The sequence below is a fragment of the Actinia tenebrosa genome, unplaced genomic scaffold (assembly GCF_029948245.1).
Source record: "Actinia tenebrosa isolate PJP-AT-01 unplaced genomic scaffold, QUT_ActTen_1.0 PGA_scaffold9__36_contigs__length_13948895, whole genome shotgun sequence".
NCBI classification, from domain to species: domain Eukaryota; kingdom Metazoa; phylum Cnidaria; class Anthozoa; order Actiniaria; family Actiniidae; genus Actinia; species Actinia tenebrosa.
The window spans coordinates 6,591,567-6,615,536 of record NW_028292586.1 but is presented as its reverse complement, the minus strand read 5'-3'; the positions used below and the strand labels follow the sequence as shown (position 1 = coordinate 6,615,536).

Below are 23,970 nucleotides of genomic sequence, written 5' to 3'. Positions count from 1 at the left end.
AAATGGCGGCATCGCTGGGGGATTTGCAGCGATTGGAAACAACGTTCAACTTAATCCTACCTTGAACCAAGTAACTGTGGAAACGCTGCAAAACATTCTGGCCGTAGGTACTGGCAGAGGAGCGATCGAATTGTTTCCAGGCAGTGACAGGTGTTCAGCGGATTCCAACCAGTATCGGTATAATGACTTAGCAATGCACGGCGGTCAGTGGACAAAGTCCAAACAATTGCCATAATCAACTGTTCTACCCAGCGAACTGTTCCTGAATCAGATATAATCTTACGACAACCCAATTAATTATTTTTACATCTTGTTGAAATATAAAATAAGCTAGTAAGCAAATGAATAAACACTATTAAATCACAAAAAATGAAAGAGCGAATAATAATTTATTACACCTTTTGCTGTTCATTAACAGAAAATGTACATTCATTTGTGCCCATAGTTGTATCAATAACGTGTAATGTACTTTCATCAACACCACAAGTAACATCATTAGCGCGGATCAACTTTCAATAAAGACAATTGAATATGCGTGTACATTCATGGGCATCAATGGACAATCAATAGCGCGTTTGTACATTCATATGCGCGGATTGTATTTTCTTGTGCGCGAAATTCAACTTCAATAACACCAAATGACAAACAATAGCATTTATGGACAATCATTTACCCAAAAGTGAAAATTCATTAGTGCTATTAGCATAACCATTGACAATCTATAATGCGTTTGGACAATCATGAAGGTCAATGTTATATTCTGTAGCGTGGTTCAACAAACATTTGCATGATTCGAATGAACAATAAGCTATTTTCCTGCAGGAGAATATAGCTACAAGCGCACGCTCGTTTGTCGATTTGTGCCGCTTGCAGAGAAAAATAACATTTGAAAAAACGTAACAAAACTCTTTTTCCGTTATTTATCAGTTTCACTTGTGTTAAAAATATTAAAAGGGACTGGCGTCTCGGTAAATATTCCCCGATATTCACTTTGCCTTCGGCTAACAATCATTAATTAATGGGATATGGATTTTTTTTCGCTATTTCTCGACACCGAATCGACATATGACCAATTTGAATAACTATTGTTATTGACTGACCAGTCTCATGTTCACATGGAAACACAAAAGCGTTTTCACGGGTATTGCAATAAACGATGTGATCATGTTTTGGAAGGTGATGCTTGATTTCAATACTCCATGCTCATTGATTGGAAAATGGAAATTGAATTATAAACTTTGCGTTGAACTGTAATGCTTCTCTTAAAGTGCTCATAAGCCTTTACACAATATTTTCAGAATTGATTCTTTAGATAGTGGATAGTTAATTGTGAAAATATTTCGTCATTTGAATGTCGGGTCTTTGAGATACGAAGGTTTATATTCCCAATATGTTAATGACTATGACGTAACATAAGGGATCATTTAATATACAGCACTGCACTTGTTCTGGAATACAGTATTTTAAAAGCATCCCCCTTTTACTCGTGACTCACGTAAAGGTTCTCACAAATTTATTTTCAAAAAACGTCCAGCGTTCAATATTAAAAATTGCCACAAAATAACTCAAATCCCTTATGTTACGTCATAGTCATTAACATATTGGAAATATAAACCTTCGTATCTCAAAGACCCGACATTCAAATGACGAATTATTTTCACAATCAACTATTCACTATTTAAAGAATCAATTCTGAAAATATTGTGTAAAGGCTTATAAGCAGTTTAAACGTATCCAATCACAATGTGTACATACAGCTATAATGCGGTATGTCATAGTCTACACTACGACATTTCCTCGTCGTTTCAATCAGTTATGTCATTCGAAAAGTGGCCGTAAAAATATTACATTTTCATTACATGCTAGTATTTTAACCCTATAAAAACGCTTTTGTATGTTTTTTTTTAAAAATCATCCATGGATGTTATTAACAATCAATGATTACAGTTAAGAAATAACACTCCTTCCTTCTTCACTGAGTGTTATATGGACAGTTCTTAGCCAAGTGTTCCCCATAAAAACACTTGGAACAATGACAGTTAACAGATAACCATCCTTCCTTCCTTCTTCACTGAGTGTTATAAGGACAGTCCTTAGTCAAGTGTCCCCCATAAAAACACTTGCAACACACAATGACAGTTAACAAATAACCTTCCTTCCTTCCTTCTTCACTGAGTGTTATATGGACAGTCCTTAGCCAAGTGTCCCCCATAAAAACACTTGGAACACACAATGACAAATCGTTGATATTTATCCCTGACTATGGTTTGTCCTTCATGACATTGCTTGGAGATCAACTCAAGCTGTTGCTTCACGATGGCTAAGTTCGAAAAATAATCCATCAGTCTGCCATACAAAAAGTAATGATGAAAATTCAAGCTCGCTATAGTCTTTCTTTTCGCGTCCTTGGCCCTGTTCCCATGGCGTGACTGGACCAGACAGTTCTTGTAGGGGACTAGTTCAGGACAGAGCTCAATGCTGTGGTACTCGCAGCTCTTGAGCTGATGCGTGTTTCCCTTCTCATGATAGCGGGCTGTTAGGATGCGTCGTTCTTTACTTGCTGTGGTCGGGTGGATAAGAGGATCTTCGGAGTCAAGTAGTATGGTAGGTGTGCTTTGTAGCTCTGGCATTTGAAGCTCGGGACAAGAAGTGGGCTGAAATGAAGAAACGACAAAATGATAATTAAAAAATGTTAATGAAATAAAATGCAGAATGAAAAATGATAAAATGAAATAAAATGCAGAGCCGGGTGGGGAAGGAGAAGAGCGAGAAAAAGAAGAACTGAAACGGAAAAAAGAAAACGAAAATGGAGAAGAGTAATGACTTCGAAATAAATAACTACAGTGTAGATTGCAAAAATCATTATATAAATATTATAAATATTATAAATTATAAATATATAATATATATTATATGATATATATTATTATATATTATATAATATATATTATTATATATTATAAATATTATATTAATAGGAAATCGCACGATCTCGAGTACAATTCGGAATCCATAGGTACAAGGGATGTTTTGAAATTTTTCAAAATTGAACGACCTTTTAGGCGAGTCCAATTTGAGAACTTTCAAAACATCACGAGTATCTATAAATTCCGAATTGTGCGATTTTTTGTTTATAATACACTCAACAAAATTGAGGAAATTAATTGGGACTCTACAGAGTACAATTTGGGATTTAATTGTACTCCTCTTGTCCAATCAGAATCGAGTAATTTGTTGAGTGTACTATAAATTTATTAATCAAAATCAGACCTCAGTACCTGGGGATCGTCGTATAGCGAAGGAGTTTCAAAACATCCTTGTTTGTTTCCCCATACATGTCTAGTTAGGGCGGGGAATCGGCATTCAGCATGTTGGGCCACACTGCACGCAATATCCGTCAGGTAGACTGGAGGCCAGTACTTACAGGACTTGAGGAGATCGACGTGGTCTCGTGCACTCTCGGGCCGTACTGTATATTTAGAAGCTGTTAACACCTGAAATCATTCAAGAAGTCTTTGTAACACTATACAGGATTAAAGAAGAAATTTCTTTTGGTCGAGGAAGATGTCAGAATGTTTCATATGAAAGGCTTGTCAGGACCATATTCCGGGTTCGTGGAAGATTCCATGAAAATATGCAAGGAGTTTTCAAAAAGTATTCATAGAATAAAATAATAATTTTCGAGGAATATATCATGCTCGAAGATTTAATTTAATATGGCATGGAAAACACTTGCACATTTACAAAAACGCAGGAAGCCCGCGAATGCGATATTTCTTGGTAAATAGGTCCCTTACAGTTAACGGTCAGGGCCTGGTTGTACGAAGCCTGGATGGCACTATCCGACAGATAAATCCGATAGATAAATTTACTGGAAAACAGCATCAACTTATCCACTGGATGAGGATTTATCCGCTGAATAGCGCTATGCAGGCTTCGTACAACCAGGCCCTGGTGTTTATACTGGAGAGCAAAATTTTTGCTTTTCTTTTAGATGGGTGATTCTTTTTAGCTAATTGTAAAGAACTGAATGAAACGATGTGTGTCCAGTGTGTTACGAAATGCAGTTTTATTACGATCTCTCGAAACAGGTTGTAGAAAGTTTGTTTGCTCGCCAGTATATTTCATCCATGGGAATCAAAATGATCATTCATTTGCTCTCAGTGAATTAATCAGCACGTGATTACTAGGCTGCAAAGGGCCTATTATTTTTATGGTCATCATATCTAAAAATCTTTATTGACATGTTTTCAAGGATTTTTCAAGGAATAATAAATTACATCTTGAAAAAAGGCTTCTCAAGGATTTTTACATTTTTTCTATTTTCAAGGACTTTCAAGTGCCCTTGAAATTACATTTTCAATTCCAGCATTTTTCAAGAAGTTCAACGACCTGCACGAACCTTGCATACTATATTCAAATTAACGTAGCAAAATCCACTATGAGTAAGCGTATAACAGGTGTTAAGATTGCACCAATTTTTTTTTTTTTTTTGCTAATATATATATATTTTTTCTTTTTCAATCCGATTATACATAATTTCACTTTAGCTCCACGAATCTAAATTTTAAACCAGATTTTAGGCTTGAATCAAAAATTTTGAACCATGTTCTTTTTATGAACAAAATGAACATCGTGCAATTTTGCTATACGACAACCCTATATTTGCATTTTTTTTAAATAATTTAAGTTTTCCATTGAAAGTTGGCAATGATTAATTTTCTCGTCTTGATGCTAAATGAATAACTAACCTGGTGAGGGCACATTTTGTAAACTTTGCCACCAGAATAATTGGAAGCACTAGTAAATGAATGACACGTGCTTCGGCCAGACATGACATAGCTGTAGCCCAGCTCTAAATGATTCTCTAGCACAATCTATCATTAGAACAAAGAAACAAAACACAAGCAATCAATTGATGGTTTTCAACCATTGCCAAGAGAATTAAATAACAAAAGACACGGCGGCCATGTTGGAGGATATAACAAAAGAATTCATTGACAATTCTTTTGTTAGGTTCCTCCAACATGGCCGCCGTGAAAATCATCAATAACCAAAAAACATTGACTTGTTGTTATAGATTGGCTAAGTAGTCAAACAACAGACACACGGTAGAGGATGCAAGGCACTGTGCAAAACGTTTGAAACAATACTGGCGTTCATAAGCTAGAGTTCGTCGCACTAGAAACACAGTCATAGTTACCAACATTTTCACACTTCGTTTTTACTTGTCGTTTGACATGTCGTATCCAGCTAACCAAAGCAGTTCCATCTAGTAACCGCTAGTTATTATCAATTGCTAGTTCTGTGACTGGATTTTTTTCTTTCGCCATTGAACCAGTAATTAATGGAGAATTTCAGGATTTCGAAAGGTTACATTGAACCAACCGCTGCCAATGCTACATTTCCAGTAACTTCCGTTTTTATCGTTTTCCCGTTAAGGTGCGGTAATACGAGCAACGAAATCGCACAACTTGTCGCACGACATTGTTGTGTTGTAAGTTACAGAGCAAATGTTGCTCGTATTACCGTACATTTGCAACTAAAGCAACAATGCAATTGCAACTCTTCAACGAAAGCAAAAATGTCACGCGACAACTTGCGCGATTTAGTTGCCTGTATACACTTATTTCAATAAAGTTAGTCACCTGAAAAGCTACAAAGCTGAGACCGACAAGGATTATGGGTAAATACATTTTACATGTTTCAACTGCTTGATAACTGTTGATGGACTTGAGATCTTTTACCAGTTACAGTTTCACTTCCTCTGAGCACCCTCAGCTGCTGCAGTTTGTGTCAAAAGCTTCACTTGTTGGATATAAAACATTTCCCATGATTCTCAGCGATCACAGCTTTCTAGGTTTTTGGTGACTAACTTTATTGAAATAAGTATATACCACATTAATATAACACTTCATTCAAATGTTGTTGGGAAACTGTAAAATTTGATAACTGTCACGTGGTACCCTCTTGGCCAATGGAAAGTCAAGAGAGAAAATTAACTTTGACCCTTGGTGTATCCAATGTGTTGAAACTGTTTGTATGACCAAGGTCTTAGATGTAATGCAAACCATTGGTGGTCACGCAGCACAACTGTGAGGCATTGCGTGACAACCCTAAGAACATCTGGGCAAGTTTCTTACCTTTGAATCTGTCTCATTGACTGGTATATCACATCTCTGGCACAGAGAATACAAGTCATTGTGTGAGTACTGCGACAGACTCTGAGGCATCAAGACACCACTTTGAACCAAACCTGCTAACTTGGAAGTGTTGCCCTGGAATCCAGTTATGTTAGCCGTCTTGGATGAAGTTTTGAGGCTCTCTGTGTTGACTACAGTGTCTGAGCACTGAGAGGGTGGTATGAATGCTGCAATCTTGATGCCTTCATATGAAGTGATGAGGTCGACGCTTGCAAATGCTGATTGCTCAAGACTCTTGTTTTCCAGTTCGTTCCAAAAGGCATGGACGTCGACTGGTATGTCTGTTGGGAACTGCACTTGAGGCCAGTCGATCTAAAACACATATTAACAGTTATGCTTTATGCTACACTACGCACTCTAGGTATGAGGCTAATTAACAAAGTAGCTCGCATTTTTGTAAGATTCTGTTATTCATTACTCTTCAAAACAATTTGAATGTGGTTTTCAAATATATGCACCATCTGATGGAAATTTCAAAGGTTTTTTTTTCTTGCTGTCCCATATCCAATATCGTAAATACCACGAAATTGCTTCTTTTTGTTACTAAGAATATACAGTGAAAAAAAAAAAATCAAAAAAAATTTTTTTTCAATAAATTTCAAAACATTTTGAAATACAATAGAGCATCTTGCAAGGTACGGAGGAGTGCACTCTAGTTCACCCTGGAGTGGAATAGAACATCAACAAACCTTGACTCCTGAAAGAGACATTGTTTCACGATAGCTTGATTCACCAACTTCAAGTTTTGGTGCCACTCCACAAAGCCCACAGATGCAGTCGTCGTAGTTACGAACAGTCAGACACTCATAGGCCCAGTATCCCTTAAACAGATGCTGCTCAATGTACCTATTAATATAAGATATCAAACCATTATGTTGCAGGGGTTTTCGATGTTTCGTGAACTCAGACATTTCAGTGGCTTGTTGTGAAATTTGGAAAGGAGTAATGTACAACATTCGTATACGTATTGTATCAGATTTACAATCACTAGCCTTTCGCTTGTGTCGTAAATCTGATACAACAGGGGTGTAACCAGGGATCGTGCAGGGGAGGTGCACAGGCAATGATTTACAGAGTTACAGAAGCAAAAAAAAAGGAGGGATAATGGGTGAGTGATTCTTAAAAATGCTACAATATGCAGATGGAAAGTGGTCTTCATTTAATCAAGTAACATTTACATGCAATTTTAAAGCAAAAGGAGATAAATGAGTGGACCTTAAGCTTTTATGGAGGGGGGATGCAGGTGCACCCTGTGCTCCCCCCTGGTTAAGGTCCTTTACAACAAGGCACTAATGTTGTAAACAGTATTTAAAAGTACCTGCGCTTCTCTCCATTGATCTTCTGTGCTGCAGCAGGAGATTTAGCAAGAGTCATACTCATGATAGCTTCTACTGCATGTGAGGGCAGGACTCCTTGTTTTACATGTTCTCTTATGAGAAACAGGATGTCTAAACTGACCAAAATCTTGTTGGCAATATTAAACAACCCTAAAACGGGACATTACAAAAAAACATAAAAATTTCTTCTTAAGGATAATATTGTTTTCTCCTTTCATGACATGGGGTAGGGGAATCCACATTTGTGTTTGGCTATAGAAAGTTGAACTTCATTCCAAAAACTCTGCATAATTGATTTTCCTGTTAATATAATAACGATAAACTGCCCTACATCTGTACAAGCAGACCAGGGAGGGAATAGATTGGGTGGCTAGATTTCCTCCTTTAGAGTCTTAGAAATAATAATAAACAGTAAGGTAAAGTCTAAAGAGGAAGCTATCAAATTATAAGTCATTCTGAGGTTCAGAAAAAAATTGGGACAAGTTGGCAGCATAGTGCATTTTGGGGTGGTTTCATGGGATGAAATAGAAGCCATCTTGGAAATATATCCTCTAAAACAGCCCCACAATGCACTGCAATGCCATCTCTACCTCAGAACAGCTAATGTAACAGCCATCCTTCTTTAATTGATCTTGGATCTACCAATGGGACTGATCTGTGCTAAAAATAACTGCCAGTCACCAGTCATGATGACTGGCCAAATTAGCTTTAGCTCCATCATACTTCATCCCTGGCTCAAGGTTACTGATCAATATGACCGGCACTTTGAGACAGGAATTTGACCAGGCAAGTTCAGATTCTTGCTGGACACTGTCTGATGACTGGCCATTATTTTTCACAATGTGTGGTCGGTTTATGGTCATGACGCCCCCTTGTCATGACGCCCCCATCCATGACCATTCAAGAAGTACATCGCTTAACTACGGAGAAGTAGTGTAGCTTGTAGATAACACTGTAATGATCGTGAAGCAACTCCAAGAGTGATCAATTTACATGGGTTCGTAGCGCCATAATTATCGTTAGAATTCTTATCAAATGAGTGTTGATGAGAATAGTGGCGTCATGGTTTATACTGGTGGCATTATGGTAGTAGACTGGGGGCGTCATGGTATACATGGCTGGGGGTGTCATGCATGGGGTCGTCATGACAAGGGGGGCGTCATGACAAGGGGGCGTCATGACCGGTTAATGCGGACTTACCTGATTGGACATCATGGTAACTATATATAGCCATACAATTCCCATTGGTGCATTTCTTAACCTTACAAGTCATTGGTAAGATATGAGTCATTGTTACAAGCCACCCTTCTCCATTAGAACCTTGTACATTCAAAGTGTCAGACAAGGTTGATGAACATAGAAGGCATTCCTGTTCCTCTGGTTCAAAATATGTCTTCCAAGCAACTTCATTAAAATGCAGCTCTATGCGTTTCCCACTGCGCATCATATCAAGCAATGTCGTAGTTGCAGCATTTCTGCTTTCAATAAGTTTAAATATCGGCGATAACGCTGTTGCATCTTCAGGAATTTTGACAACCTTCTTGAGCAACTGAACCGTGGAATTCCGTTGTATAGCTTTATTTGGATGAGTGGCTACCGTTTGTACGATATCACTGCTGACGTTGTCATGGTTACTATATTGTAATTGATTATGGGCAACCTGTGCTCCTGGAATCAGTGAAACTATAGATGATTGCTGGATATTTAAGGTAGCCCAGCCATATAAACAAAAGTGTACACATTTGGATCGATATGGTTTTGTAGAAGTTCTTGAACCATCTTGTCCACAGCTGAACTTATTCTTTTTCGCATCAACCCGTAAGTGAAGCAAACCCAGTGGATTCCTAAGAGTCCGTGCGCAGACCAGCACATAATTATTTAAGGAAACTTGCTGAATTGGAGGAGTTTTCTTTAATGAAGCTTTTTCAATGTATTCCCTAAGTTCTTCTTTCATTGAAGTTGGAAAAGGAAGAGACGGAAGAGCAGTTTGTGAAAGAGGTAGTACATCAGCCTCTATCGAAGATTCTTTAGCAGTTTTGACGTGCTCGCACTGAAATGAGTTCGAATTAGAAATCAATGCTGCACTTCTCTGCACCCGGCATTTTTCATAGTAGCATATATGTTCATCATTTATTGTACTGACTTGAACAAAGCACCGATAATCTCGTCCACGTCTGGAAATCTTAACAGAATACAGATCATAATTCTCTGGCAAGGCTCCTACTTTAAGCTTCGTTGCAAATGAAATAGAAGTGTCCTCTTTGACTGTGTCGGTAGCATTTCCTCCAAGATAATAACCACACTTAGGACATGTACTAGGTTTTTTGCGACAGGCATAGCTAAATTCACAGTTCTGTCCTGGACATGTTCCCTTGCCTCTCTTAGTTGCTGGGGGAAGTATCTGACATAAAATACATCAGAAGTCATTATTGAAGACAAAATACAAGTGAAAAGTGGTATATTCCATGATGTGCCATGGGAAAGCAGTGTGTGACCAGTTCATCCCACAACATTGAAGATACATAGGCCACAATGTCCGATAGAAAGTGATGGTGGAATACCACTTATTAGCACCCATGGTCTATCACAAATCCTGAGCTCTGACTGACTGATCTACTAGTAGTATTCTAGCTACATGTATTTAGTGATACACCACTAGAAGAGAAAAGTAGTGGCTTTGATAGACCAAAACAACTAAAAAAGAATTATAACCTAATTTCAATAGTGTCTGTATTCATTTATTTGACCTAATAGTATTTAAACAGTACTAAAACAATTAGACTTCTCGCCCTCTTGGTCAAAGGCCGAATGGGCTATCAGACCATAGGCTGTGGGTACATTAGTTACATGAAAGAGAGTGCCCCAAGGAAATAATCAATTATAAATATAACTTTTGAAACCTTACCACAGTTTCCACAGACTGCTCACTTCCATCTTGTTGAGTAAAGAGACCTGAAGATCTTTCCATTAAATGCTGTAAGCTCGCTGTAAGCCAGAGCTGTAAACTAAGCTCGTTTGCCTATAGAAGAATTCTAACAATTTCTAAAGATCAGTGGACAACGTTCAGAAAAGAAAAAATAAAAGTTATTAAGACCATCACTTGAAAAAACTATAGTTTATGACGAATACACCATTGAAATATTTAAGCTTAAATCTATTTGTGAATTCTAGTTTCTTCTGCTTATAGCAGTGATCTTAGCTTTTTTAAGTTTGAACATCAAAATCAAAACAAAGCTCTTTTTTTACTTTGAAGTATGAAATATCATGACCAAATGAGGTTGAACACAAGTATATCATATCACAATGACATATACCAACCTAATTCCAAATTCTTAGGCACATATTTACAGAACAAAATATTTTTTTGAGGAAAGGAAATGACAAAATCTCCCGCTCAAAAACATAAATCCAATATGGCTGCCAAGTCAGAGAGGAGTCTGGGTACAAGTATCACGACGAGTCTAAACTACCCCCAGGAAGCCCAAGCCGAGCTTTGTCAATTTAAATACAGAAGCTTTTTCTTTTTTGAGATCCCTAAATATTCACAAAATATAAAGATGGGCTCCCTGCGTGTTATTGAGAGTAGGGGCGTTTGATCTAATTCTCATCGACTGAATAACAAATAGTTATTATTTGAAAATAACACCTGTACAGGTTTGAGAATTGAAATTATACATGACGGGTGGAAAACAAAGGTTTGACCGAGAAGTTTTTCCCAAGAACTGAAATAAGCAAATAGAGGTTTTCACGTGACGTCACAGCGGCCCTTATGGGGTTCCAAAACAATACTTTTCCTATCTTCCGGGAATTGAACTCTATTTTTATACAAATACTGTGCAGAAAGTTTCTATTGTTTAAAGCTGCCTTCTCACGTGAGTGAAACGCTCTATACATCTTAATCTAGGAATCGGCTCCATATTCCGTATTCCTGTTTTTTTTTTGTTTTTGTTTTTTTTTTGTTTGTTTGTTTGTTTTTTGCTTGTTTGTTTGTTGTTTTTTGTTTTGTTTCGCTTTGTTTCGTTTTGTTTTTGTTTTTGTTTTTGTTCATTGTTTTTGTTGGTTTTTTTTTTTCTTTTTTCTTTTTGTTTTTGTCCCCAGTTGCTTTTCTGTCTGTTTTTTTTATCTTTTTTTGTTCGATTTTTATGCTATATAAAGGTGTTAATCATTTTCTAGAGTTTTCCCATGATTCCATCGTTGCTACTTAACTACTGAATAAATGGAGTAGTAAACAGAAAAGACGAAAAAAATATCAATGTCTGAAATAATAGTAGAGCGTGGGAAGGTGACGTAAACTGACGTTAACACAACTCGAAATAACAGTGATCAATACGACGGAGCTTAGCTTCACCAAACTTGATGCATGACAACCTTTTGAGATCAGGCTGCAGCTTATGATGGGGTCGATACTCTCGCAGAATTCTAACGACACGAAAGGCAAAGATGAAGATTCGACGCTCATTGAGATGATTTCAAGCCAAGGAAAAGAAACTACAACCGACGAATATAGAAGAAGCGAGGTAATGTTTGGTATATATATTTTGATCTCAGTGATAGATAGGTCACGGAACTTGAATCTGTATTGGAAAAAAGATCCCTCTAGCTCAGTTCATTTTTTAATATCTTAGAATATTCAGTTTTTTTCTACCAGTTGGATTTTGTAGGCGATGATGATGTCGAACTTGTAAGCTTCAATATTATTATACCAAGCCATCAAGGCCTAAATAATTCATAAACTACAAGATTCGGGAAGTCGAATAAGTCATGTCACTAGCTGATATACTAGGAACACTGCTGTCCACAAAATCCCGAAAGTAAAGGCACGAAAACAATCTACTATTTCCCATTTTATAATTTCCAGTTCTCTAATTCATTTTCGTTCTTTAGGTTTCTAGGATTCTTCTTAACGATAACAATAATATTAATTTTGCTTATTGAAGTCCAGACCTTTTTACAAGCTGTGACACCTTCAGCGCTGTTTTCCATACGGCCACAAGCGGCTTTACCTGCCTTTTCAGCCATATGACAAGGTTTCCAATTCACAGTAGTTGCATGATAATCATGAAAATTTAAGGTTAAGCAGCAGACCCTCAAATATTTTCCTCGTGTACGTTGCTGGAATCGTGCTGGTTTATGCAGAAGCAGTACTAAGTTTATAAGTTTACTTGATTAACATCATGGATACCGATAGGATTTTGATGAAGAATTTTTGAAGTTAAATTCTTAAGAGAGGATGTCAGCAAAAATCGACCATACGCCGGCAACAGCCGAAAAATCGAATTCGCTCATATTTTGGTATTAGGAAGACCTTGATGCGATATAAACCGTGGTATACTTCATTTGCCAAAATATCGCTTTATTTCCGAGAAAAACGAGAAAAACAAATTCGTGCATAATTGACTCTCTGAGAGAGTCAAAATATACTCCAACTTTGGGGGCCTCGCGCGCCTTTGCAAAAATATCTACAGACTCAATCTTGGGAAATTATTTGGGATAGTGTTTTAACATTAAAAAGATGGAATTTCACGGTGTTCGAATAAATTCATAGTGGCGAAAAATATTTATTCACCAGGGTACTTTGACTTCGCGTCAAAAATGAGGAATTTTCAAAAAATGATTTATCCGTGTGCTAAATAAAATAAAACGTTGATATTAAGAAATTGAAAAGCTAAAATAATGTTCTAATCGTGGGTGAAGTCATTTTTGGGGGTTTTTGTTCTGCGATGAGAAATAAAGTCTAAAAGTTACAGAAATTTTGAAGAGCTCAGACAGTCGGCCAAATCAAAGCGATTGACAAATTTGCATAACTTTTTGGATTTTTAAATCTTAATTTGGCTAAGTATCATAAAAACATCATCAGCATACAAGTTCAATGTAATATAATGACAAATACCGCAAGAATTTCGTTTTTACATTTGATTTTACCTAGAATTTAACAACAATTTATGCCCGGGAACTTCTGTTTACAATCATTTAGTGACTGAGCGGCAGGGCTGAAATGTGTAACGCGACAGATTTAGTTTTTGCAATTTAAAAATAAAGTCTTTTTCTTTTCAATTTCAGAGAAATAAAAGTATTTATTTGTTTGTTTGTCTCTTTAATTTTTCAAGAGAAATCGAAAATCGACTTTTTTCGAGTGAGAATCTGAATGAGAGATCGAAGGCAATCAAACCGTTTAAATCGGATTCAACCGGCTTGTGATCATAATCCTAAACGCATAGTCCCAGTCCTAGATCTGAGACAAGTTCCGAGTTGAATAATTCTTCACAACAGACTTTAACCGTTGTTTTATCAATCGGAAAAAATTGACGTTTGCAGCAATTTTGTCACTATCATCTGCCTATATTTTTTCAAGCAATACTCTTATCGAGTATACTAGAAAAAACTTGATTTATCATTATTTTAGTTAAAGTCTCTACATATTGCTGTATTTGTATATATAAATACAGCAATCACAGAAATCTGATTCAACCAGGCATATCATAGTTAAGTATACGACAATTAAGTAACCATATAATTGATTCGACTTCTAAAGCGCGGACTATACCTGCTTTCGAAATAAACCGGCTACAAGGCTGGACTATAGTTTTATGTACTGCTTGCACAACTACATTGCCTGACAAGTTCATTGAGAATATCGATGTACGGCATTTTGCGATTGACTGTAATACTGGATATATCAAGTTCGAAAGCAGCACAAATATCTTTCAGCATGGCAATAGAGAATCTTGGAAGTTTTGATTGTGAAGACATTTTGCAGATGTCGTAAGTGTGATACATTATTGGGTGTTGAAGAGTAATTGCATTCATCACTTCATCCGTCAGTTCTTGCACATCTCTGTTCACAATTTCTCCAACATTTCCTCCCATTACATCTTTTTCATAAGAGTCTAGATTTTTTGCTTTTGCTAAGCGAGAAAAAAAATTTGAAATTTGCTGAGAAGATAGAAAATCCTCTTTCCGGAACATGCAAGAGCCATCAGCATTTTTGGCTTTTCTCATTGACTTAGATACAGTTCGTGGATCTGCTTTTTGCCCAGTTAATTCACCATTTTTAAAGACTTCCATGAGATAGTTTTTTTGGGTTTCAGTAAACCTTTTCCTCTTTCCTGTAGACTTCAAGGCCCAACCCATCGGAAGTACTGAATCTGCCATACTATTTTCTGATTCAAGCGTGTCTGGCTGAGGGAATGTTGGAACTTCACTCATCCCCTTTTCGAGTTTTGAGGCGTAACCTATCATTGATTTGTCATAAAATGTCTGAAGTTCAAGGGAATACTTGTGTTTTCCAATGTCCAGATGTTTTTCAAGTGAAGAATACCCGCTGAAACGACTTTGTACAGCCCTCCTCTGGACAACAGAACAGCTTTTTATCAGCATCTGCCTGTAGATCCTCAGCGTCGCCTTTGCCACAATCAGCATTACCACCAGCATCGCCATCATCATTGTCATCATCATTATCATAACAATCATCAATGCTATTACCTTCATCATCATCGTCACTGGCATCATCTTTGCTCTCTAATTTTGAACTTTTTGGGCCTTTTCGGGGTTTTACAGGAACAAATAAGATTTTGTTGCTATTATCATCCGACGTTTTGTTTAGTTTGGGTATGCCGGTTGGGAGACTTAGGTCATTCCAATTGATGGATTTCCCAGGACCAATCTCATAGGCTCTCCACATTTTCATTCCCTCTTCGCTGTATTGGATATTGTTAATATAGCTAATTCCATCAAATTTGACAGATTTGAAGCCTGATGTAGATTGTGGGCCACACAAAGTCACTGTTACGCCCGGTATGCCTCCAGATGACTCAATTGCTTGTTTCATTTGTTTGGCTGTTTCGATATCATGGCCTGAGTCCAAATATCTTTTCATGTGATTTTTGATGTTCGCGGCCTTTCGATCACATGCGCCTTTCCCTCCTTGTGGATCCGAAAAGTCGATCCGAGAAAGGCAGATTCCGTGTTTCGTAGCAATGTGCTTTATAGCAAGCATAGTTGGTGCCGAATGATAGCATCCAGCGTTATCTTGTTTCATGTAGACAAACTTTACACTTGATAAAATACTCTTGAGTTGCTGGAGGACATCATCGAAAATAGCCAAGACTGTGGGACTATCCTGAGTACAGCTTTCAAAAACATGAACAAAAGTCAACATGTTTATGTCATTATCCTTTGGTTTCGTTACAGCAACTGTAAGGTGCCAGGAAATCCCGCGCTTTCCAAACCAATCTCTTTGGCTTTCGCGAAACTTTCGCGGTACGAATTTCATGGCCCAATCAGATACAAGAACCACTGATTGATCATCCATATTTTTCAATATTTCATGTTTTGCGGTATCCTGGTTGATGGTTCGAAGAAGATGAGCTTTCCACGCATCGATATTTTGAGCGGATTGATCTATGGTATACTCCATCTCTTCTCTTTCTTCTAATGAGCAGTCAACGCCTTTAATGGCTGAACGTATTTCTTCAAGAGCACTAGGGAAGATGCTGCATCTATCACATTTTAGATTATGTTCGTGATCACAACACTTTTCGAAGCAGGGGTCGTCAGGGGAACTGAGAGCGAACACTCTGCAGTGATCGGCAACCACCGAGTTTTTTGAAACATGCACCTAAAATAAAATAAAAAGATAGTCGTCAGGAGGAGGAAAATGCATTAACTTCTTGTCTTTCTTTTTTCATTTTTTGTTTGTTTGTTTGTTTGTTTGTTTTTTGTCTTGTCAGTTTTCTTGTGTTTGTTGTGGTGTTAGCTTTAATACTTGAGTTTTAAAATTCAGTTTTACCTTATAATCGCTTTTAAGGTATCGTTTCGCTTGTTTTAGCTTTTCATTAGTCATGTTCGCCCACGTTAGTCCCTTTCCATAACTATCCCCAAGTGTCTCCACCACGTCTTCTAGATCATCAAAGGACTGGGCTCCATTTGCTGAAAAATAGTCCAGCCCTTGAAGGGATTTGCGGACGGACGCAGAGCAGGCACTGAGGATCCTGAGCAATGTGCTACGGCTTACTGGGTCAAAACCTGTTTCCGAGCAGTAACTTTGGTATTGACGTATTATTTGTTCCGGTATGAGAGTTCGAACCACATTTGGAACTTTTAGCTCACAGCCTGACGACAACTTGAGTACTCTTTCTCCGAAAGGTAAATCTTGAACTATGTGAGAGCTCGTAATGAATGTCAAAAAGTGCTCTAGTTTCTCGGGTTTTATATACATGCGCGTATTCTTTACGGGCGAGAGAACAGAACCTCGACCATGAAGTAAACGATGATGCCGTGCTATTTTAAGGCGGTACATCGATATGTCGGGTATCCATCTCTTTAAATCATTGAAGCTTACTTTATCTGCCATAAGGGAGAGGATCTGTCTTCTAGTGCTCCAATGATTGGCATTATTGTAACATTCACAAAGGGCTTCCATCAATGAAAAATCAAAAGTAGTATCGCCATGTTTAAGATTGGATTTTGCTAAAGAATCAAAGATCTTGTCGGACTGCCCAGGAGCAACTTCCTCTAAGCATGAAGCAACCACTTGTTTTCCTTTTCTTTTGTAATAACGTCTCGAGCGTTCAGATGCCTCGTCCCATGGGGTTGCTAGCACAAAGCGGACAGGACTAACATCTCTTGATGCTAAATAAGCATTGAGTTTTTCTCTTGGTGACAAATCGAAAAGAAAAGAACCGTCAACAGTTACACTAGAAATGTCCTCTTCGTGATATTGACTCACTGGCGTATTCGTCCACGTAGAAGACATTGAAATATTTGTTGGACTTAAAGGTAATGGCTGTTTAAAGAACACCTCCTCTTCTTTTTCTTCTTCTTCGTTTTGCTCTTTACTCCTCTTTTCCTAAAACCGGGAAAAGAAATATAAATCTTTATATTTTTTAAGTGGGTGTATGAATAAATTGGAATAAGGGTGCATGGAATGTGATAAATTCAGGTCCACCCCCCACTCAGCTTCTTCTATTTTTTAAAAAAAAGGTACAAGGCAAAGTTGAGTATATTAGGCGAGTATATTATGGTCTTCCGGAAAAAAAGTTGTTTTGTCTCCCACCTTCCCCCCCCCCCCCCCCTCCCCCCCTCTCCCCTTCCCATATTTCTAAGCTGTGGGCCTTGCTGCGTTCCTTGATGCGGGTCTGAGATAGACGGTTGGATGGAGGGATGGATGTATGGAGGATTGGCTGAAATGGATGGATAGACTGGAATGTGATGAAGGGAATGGAATAGATGGGATATAGAAGAATGGATGGAATATAAAAGGAATATAGAAGATATAGAAGAATGGATGGAATGAGATTGGATAGATGGATGGTTGGTTGGTTGGTTGGATATACAATAGATGGAATGAGAAGGATGGATTGGATTATTTTAGCACCTTTTTAAATAAAGGCTTAGATTGGCAGACCTACCTCTATTCTCAAATGCTTTAGTTTTTCGAGTGTCTCTGTTTCCGCGTCAATGCATTCCTCATCTACAAACGAACTTCTAGATTTCTGTGTGTCAATATTACTGACCATCTCTCTTATTTTTTTCCTGCAACTCACGCAGATACCTGCCAAACAATGCACACTACGACTTAAAATACTACTTCCAGGGCCGTAACCAGAACTTTTACAGGGAGGGTGCATGAAAATCGGACCATTGATCGTTTCTTTTAAGAAAGCAGAACAAAAATAAATAATAAAAATAAAATAATAATAAAAAGGTAACCAGAAGAAAGCAGAACCACAAAAAAAAAAAAAAAAAAAAAAAAGGAGATGGATGAGCGGACCTTAACCTTTTATTTGGGGGGGGGGGGGGGGTGCACGTGCACCCTGCACCCTCCCCCCCTTAGTTACGGCCCTGCTAACGGGACTGATATAGAAACATGCGTTTTGAGAAGAAATCATAAGCATGCAAAAACGTTGCCTGCTCCAGATGGAATAAAAGTTCCTGTTTTCTTGAATATCAATTCCGACTCGTCTTTTCCAATGCCCTTGTCGCTCTTTGGCCACTTCGATTTTGATTGGCCATGATTTGAGATCGATGCGGGAACTCTACATCTAGTACTAGAGCCCCTTGTCCACCCTAGTCCAAGAATTGAGCGATGATGGGGACATATCGTCCAATCATTTATTTCTTTTGGTCGTCTGAACTGTCCTGCACGACCAAGAATCAAATCGAATTCACTTTCAAATCCAGAGAAACCAAACAAAGTCTTGTGTCGAGCTATATCCTTAGTGCATGAAAGCAAGGGAACAACGAGAGCATCTTGCGTCCTATCTTTTCTGCTATAACCACATAATCCACCAATAATCGATTTAAAGGAGCAACAAACTTCCATGGAAATAAAGTTAGCAAATCATAACGTGGATAAAAGCGTTAATGACTGAAGAATGGATGTTGTTTGCGGCATTATACAAAAGAATTGCGGCAATTTAATTTCATGTGTCAGTCATCTATCAAAGTCTCCCCTGAAGTTAGTTTTTGTATTGTAATCAATTTCCCACTCGAAAAAAGTCATTGAAACGGGGGTTGAATCATTTTTCGATTTCTCTTGAAAAATTAAAGAGACAAACAAACAAATAAATACTTTTATTTCTCTGAAATTGAAAAGAAAAAGACTTTATTTTTAAATTGCAAAAACTAAATCTGTCGCGTTACACATTTCAGCCCTGCCGCTCAGTCACTAAATGATTGTAAACAGAAGTTCCCGGGCATAAATTGTTGTTAAATTCTAGGTAAAATCAAATGTAAAAACGAAATTCTTGCGGTATTTGTCATTATATTACATTGAACTTGCATGCTGATGATGTTTTTATGATACTTAGCCAAATTAAGATTTAAAAATCCAAAAAGTTATGCAAATTTGTCAATCGCTTTGATTTGGCCGACCGTCTGAGCTCTTCAAAATTTCTGTAACTTTTAGACTTTATTTCTCATCGCAGAACAAAAACCCCCAAAAATGACTTCACCCACGATTAGAACATTATTTTAGCTTTTCAATTTCTTAATATCAACGTTTTATTTTATTTAGCACACGGATAAATCATTTTTTGAAAATTCCTCATTTTTGACGCGAAGTCAAAGTACCCTGGTGAATAAATATTTTTCGCCACTATGAATTTATTCGAACACCGTGAAATTCCATCTTTTTAATGTTAAAACACTATCCCAAATAATTTCCCAAGATTGAGTCTGTAGATATTTTTGCAAAGGCGCGCGAGGCCCCCAAAGTTGGAGTATATTTTGACTCTCTCAGAGAGTCAATTATGCACGAATTTGTTTTTCTCGTTTTTCTCGGAAATAAAGCGATATTTTGGCAAATGAAGTATACCACGGTTTATATCGCATCAAGGTCTTCCTAATACCAAAATATGAACGAATTCGATGTTTTGGCTGTTGCCGGCAAAATTTGATTTTGGTCGATTTTTGCTGACATCCTCTCTTAATTTTATATTGGACATAAATTTGGAATGAAAGGAGCTTGTTGGTTTTGGGCCGGAAGTGAATGTCAGGTAAATTTATAATTATAAAAATTATGGTCGCCTTTTAATTACTGTATCCTCTAGGTGATGCTTATACTTCCTTATTAACGCATATACAGTGAGAGAAACCAAAATACAGCGTGCTCTAATCGTCTTCAGTTCATATACGACCAGTACCACAATCGATACTCAGGGGCCACTAAGTCTGGAATATTTACAGTACGCAAAAGCGTTTTTATAATTTTTGCTCTGCCCAAAAAGTTGTACTTATATTTCAATTCGTCTTTCTTTCTTTTTTTGTTTAGCAGAACTTTCCTCTGTACAAAGCCTCCTCATTAAGCTAAAGTCTTTTAAATGGATATTAAAATATCCAGTACGAGTTCATTATGTCTCGACGAGAGAATTGGATTTAAGAAGTGTCTTCACAATTCAGTCTGGAAAGTCATAATTGATATCATGTATGTGGGTTTTAAGATGTCAGAATGGCTACTCCAGATAAGGATCTTAAAAAATAAAAGGATTTATTTTGGTAGTTCATAAATATACATAAAGCCATATGCATTCTGAAATCACTTTTATTTAATTATATTTTACACATACACAAGCTGGCTATTTTTTTAATGCCAATAATTTTCTGCTAAAAATAAATTTCCATGGTTTTCAGATTTGTTCAGTATTAAAATTATTATTGTTCAGATTTGCTCAGTATTAAAACTCTCGATTTAGGTATTTCATATCATAAATATACATAAATCTATGTGTATTCTCATCATTTTTATTCATTTATATTTTACTATACATATATACAAGCTGTCTTCTTCTTCTTCTTCTTCTTCTTCTTTTTTTTTTTTTTTTTTTTTTTCTTTTTTCTTTTTTCTTTTTTGTTTGAAATGACAATTCCCAACTAAACGTATTTTCAATTCATGTTTTTCGGTTTCTGATATCTTCTTGCCATTTGAAACTATGAAAGAAAAGATATTTCTAAACGGTTTTCATTTTGCCTGAGGTTTGCATCTCGTCATTTTTGTCTTAGTGACTAGTTTATAGCGGAACAATTTATAATGTTTACCGTACAGCAAGTAGAAAAATTGTATTTGAAACTGATAAATTATATATCATAGCGTTGTGCACGTGATTAGTCGGAGTTAAACTTATAGCCGATGCACCTGGACCTGGCGTTGTCACGCAATATCAGTTGTATCGAATTCTGATCAGTAAACCTTGGTCTTGCTAATCTATTAGAATATTCAGGGCTCAGCTAACGTACTGATCGAAATGCAAGTTATAGCTTGTTAGGTTTGATGAGGGAGGGAAATCGAAGTTCACCCAAACAAATACTCCTTGAACTGAGACCGCAACAAATTTACATGCTACTCCACTTGGGCATGCGCATCTCATGAACTGTGTTTAATTGTTAATACTCTCGCACGATATCACGATCTAATCAAAAATCGAACACAAACCAAATCTATTTCTAATGGAACCTCAAAACCACCTCTGGACTGATCAAGGTCAGGGCACGGCTAACAGATCAAACCCTTTAAAAAAACTCGTCATCGCTAATCACCACCGCAAGTACTGCAGTGGCGCAGCTCAACAGGATTGAACTGAAAACTATATGCTTAAACAAGTGACATCTGGCTGATCTATAAGTTAGGGCATGGCTATCTTACAGATCGAACCCTCAAAAACAACCTCTGGGCTATTCTAGATCTACTGAAGTCAGGGCATGGCTGACTTACAGATCGAACCCTGAAACAACCTCTGGACTGATCTACTGAAGTCAGGGCATGGCTGACTTACAGATCGAACCCTGAAACAACCTCTGGACTGATCTACTGAAGTCAGGGCATGGCTGATTTACAGATCCAACCCTGAATGAACCTCTGGGCTGATCTAAGTCAGGGCACGGCTAACTCAATCCGCCCTCTATCCGGCTTATGAATGTGAACTCCCAGTCCAAAAATTAGATCTGTGTAGTCCAAATTCATATGCTATTTATTTTTATTCACAGGCCTATTTGAAAATGAATCAGTGTCGAATTGCAAACTGTCCGACAGACCCCAATGCTCATCAGTTTGTCAAGACATTCAGAGAGCTACAAGGAAAAAAAGAACATTTCTACGTCCAGCTTCATAACGAAGTCATCCAGTGGAGACTTATGTTTCAGCGCGGGGTTTCCAACAAATTTGAAAATAACGACAAAGTAAATAAGCTCATCGGAGAGTTCATAACAATCCATGAAAAACTTGACGATTTTCTTGAAGAGGAGCGTAAAAATATTGAACAGATTCTACCGAAGCGAAAGGCATTGAAGGATGTTTCTGACGGGCAAAAGAAGTCTAAAAAGGATTCTTTAATTCAAGGGGAAAGAGAAAGTTTGGAGTTGACTCCCGAGGCGATGCAAAGGCTTATGTGTTTTCAACAGTGTAACGATCAACATATCAGAATTCTAACTCAAGTTTTGTCTGACATTGAGGACTGTAAAAAATTTGAATCTGCGAAAACCAAACAGGAGACAAAGGAAGTACAACCAGCGCCGTCGAACAAACCAGTTTCTATAACTGTGTCATCGGTTGATTCGGAAGAATTCGGAATTCAGAGTGAATCGCATTCATGAATAACCAATTACCAGTATACAGCAGTGGTGGAAGCGCTGAATGATACTTGATTCGAATTCCGAGAAGTCATTTCTTGGATCCGGCATTCCAAACCAAACATCAGGGCGTATCATGCACGGTAGTACGAAGGGTTGATAGCGCGGGCTATCCAACGGTAAAATTCTTATCCAGTGGATAAGTCGATGCTATTATCTAATACATTTATCCACTGGATAAGACTTATCCGTCACCGATATAGCGCTATCCTTCCTTCGTACCGGCAAAGGCACTGGTATATCCATGCAATCGAATATCTACTATATGGACTGCCTGATCCTGTGAACGGCTATAGCTCATCACCTAGATCCACCACATAGTGCATGGTAGTTTCCAACGGGGTATAGTAAATTCGGCTGCAAAATAATAAAAAATAAAAAAATAAAAAAAACATCAAAGAGGTGAAAAAAGAAACCAAACAAACGGTATAATAACAAACTTTGCTGCCGAACTACTGTGGTCATGTGTTGCCAACAGAATTCATCTTATATACCATGGTAATGCAGATCAAGTGCAATGTTTCGCAACTAGTCGTCAAAAGTAAGAGTTTCTACTGATGATCTCGAAATATCAATAGACTTAGCTTTCTTAAAGGCAACAGTACAAAGATTTGACTGCACTTGCTTCACGAACAGTGCCATTGTGAGTTACAGTTACTCCTGTGAACGGTCTGCAGTGACATTTGACTTTTTGATCACTTATTCCCAATATGACGTTCTTCGCGATCTGAACTTACTCTTTTTGTGGTCTCGTACCACGAGCCCGGGTTCTTCCTGATCAGCAGGACATTGAAGTCAGCATGAGCTCAACATCCGTAGGGCATTTGCATTATTATATCATTACTACGACTACCAGAGTCCCTTGCACACTTTGTTTTGTTCAGTAGGATAGAGCTCTCTTGGTTCTGTATAATTATTACCAAGTGTTTTACTATTCTCATGAGGAAATACACTCATGCAGATTTGAATGAGAAAGCAATTCGCGAAGCATTTTGTATTATAAGTAGTACATATGAAGCCGCATCATGTAAACAGTTGATAGACAGTCATGCTCATTTGTCCTATGATAAATTTTGATCTATGATAAGAAAAATGAATCTTGTATCCTCAACTATTCATGTTCGATGTTGAGTGTATGACGTCACAGACTCCAAAAAATAATCGTAAAAATATCATACTTTCGTCCTGAATATCGAGAAAACACTTTATACAGTGATTATTGGACCTTTAAAGAGTATTCTTAGGAAGTTTCAGCTGAATCCAAGTTTGAGCGATTTTCGTCGTAGTAGCACTTTATATGAACTATG

The 23,970-nt window shown here is 37.5% G+C and overlaps 4 protein-coding genes across 8 annotated transcripts in view; 2 read left to right on the top strand and 2 right to left on the bottom strand.

The window, feature by feature from the left end:
• The window catches only part of LOC116296184 (endonuclease domain-containing 1 protein), a 3,847-nt gene extending 3,313 nt beyond the window's left edge, over positions 1–534 (top strand). The window contains exon 3 of the mRNA XM_089025049.1: positions 1–534. This exon is cut by the window's left edge and continues 391 nt beyond it. Within this exon, the coding sequence (XP_088881175.1) occupies positions 1–235 (235 nt within the window). The 3' untranslated portion in view covers positions 236–534.
• Positions 371–10,962, bottom strand: LOC116296186 (HMG domain-containing protein 3). 4 transcript variants are annotated; one of them, XM_031704170.2, is made up of 9 exons: positions 10,859–10,962; positions 10,446–10,582; positions 8,741–9,941; positions 7,522–7,690; positions 6,893–7,049; positions 6,144–6,515; positions 4,752–4,877; positions 3,279–3,494; positions 371–2,654 (listed from the first exon to the last, which is right to left on the bottom strand). In XM_031704170.2, the coding sequence occupies exons 2-9, from the start codon at positions 10,506–10,508 to the stop codon at positions 2,169–2,171; spliced, it is 2,790 nt and encodes a 929-aa protein (XP_031560030.2). In that variant the 5' UTR covers positions 10,509–10,582; positions 10,859–10,962; the 3' UTR covers positions 371–2,168. The 4 variants fall into 4 exon arrangements, with proteins under 4 accessions (XP_031560030.2, XP_031560029.2, XP_031560028.2 ...); XM_031704169.2 differs by having other exon boundaries at positions 10,446–10,572; positions 10,859–10,953; XM_031704168.2 differs by lacking the exon at positions 10,859–10,962 and having other exon boundaries at positions 10,446–10,642.
• Positions 10,963–11,759: 797 nt separating this feature from the next.
• Positions 11,760–23,774, top strand: LOC116296188 (uncharacterized). Of its 2 annotated transcripts, none has more exons than XM_031704173.2 (2): positions 11,760–12,057; positions 22,022–23,774. In XM_031704173.2, the coding sequence occupies exons 1-2, from the start codon at positions 11,932–11,934 to the stop codon at positions 22,625–22,627; spliced, it is 732 nt and encodes a 243-aa protein (XP_031560033.1). In that variant the 5' UTR covers positions 11,760–11,931; the 3' UTR covers positions 22,628–23,774. The 2 variants fall into 2 exon arrangements, with proteins under 2 accessions (XP_031560033.1, XP_031560034.1); XM_031704174.2 differs by lacking the exon at positions 11,760–12,057 and adding an exon at positions 19,986–20,037.
• LOC148904622 (uncharacterized) lies at positions 14,844–18,264 on the bottom strand. The gene is made up of 3 exons (XM_089025181.1): positions 17,950–18,264; positions 16,329–17,387; positions 14,844–16,157 (listed from the first exon to the last, which is right to left on the bottom strand). Exons 1-3 carry the CDS (start codon positions 18,166–18,168, stop codon positions 14,844–14,846), a joined length of 2,592 nt encoding a protein of 863 aa, XP_088881307.1. The 5' UTR covers positions 18,169–18,264.
• Positions 23,775–23,970: the final 196 nt, after the last annotated feature.

What these genes read in the sequence shown, in the direction of transcription:
- LOC148904622 (XM_089025181.1), bottom strand. Translation starts at nt 18,168, where the DNA reads ATGCACCCTCCCTGTAAAAGTTCTGGTTACGGCCCTGGAAGTAGTATT. An exon ending in TAAAGCATTTGAGAATAGAG is followed by an intron (nt 17,388 to 17,949) that starts GTAGGTCTGCCA and finishes TCCCGGTTTTAG; the next exon opens with GAAAAGAGGAGTAAAGAGCA. An exon ending in ACCTTAAAAGCGATTATAAG is followed by an intron (nt 16,158 to 16,328) that starts GTAAAACTGAAT and finishes ATTTTATTTTAG; the next exon opens with GTGCATGTTTCAAAAAACTC.
- LOC116296186 (XM_031704170.2), bottom strand. Translation starts at nt 10,508, where the DNA reads ATGGAAAGATCTTCAGGTCTCTTTACTCAACAAGATGGAAGTGAGCAG. An exon ending in AGCAGTCTGTGGAAACTGTG is followed by an intron (nt 9,942 to 10,445) that starts GTAAGGTTTCAA and finishes ATTTTATGTCAG; the next exon opens with ATACTTCCCCCAGCAACTAA. An exon ending in TCAATGAGACAGATTCAAAG is followed by an intron (nt 4,878 to 6,143) that starts GTAAGAAACTTG and finishes TTCTAATGATAG; the next exon opens with ATTGTGCTAGAGAATCATTT.
- LOC116296188 (XM_031704173.2), top strand. Translation starts at nt 11,932, where the DNA reads ATGATGGGGTCGATACTCTCGCAGAATTCTAACGACACGAAAGGCAAA. An exon ending in ACGAATATAGAAGAAGCGAG is followed by an intron (nt 12,058 to 22,021) that starts GTAATGTTTGGT and finishes TTTTATTCACAG; the next exon opens with GCCTATTTGAAAATGAATCA.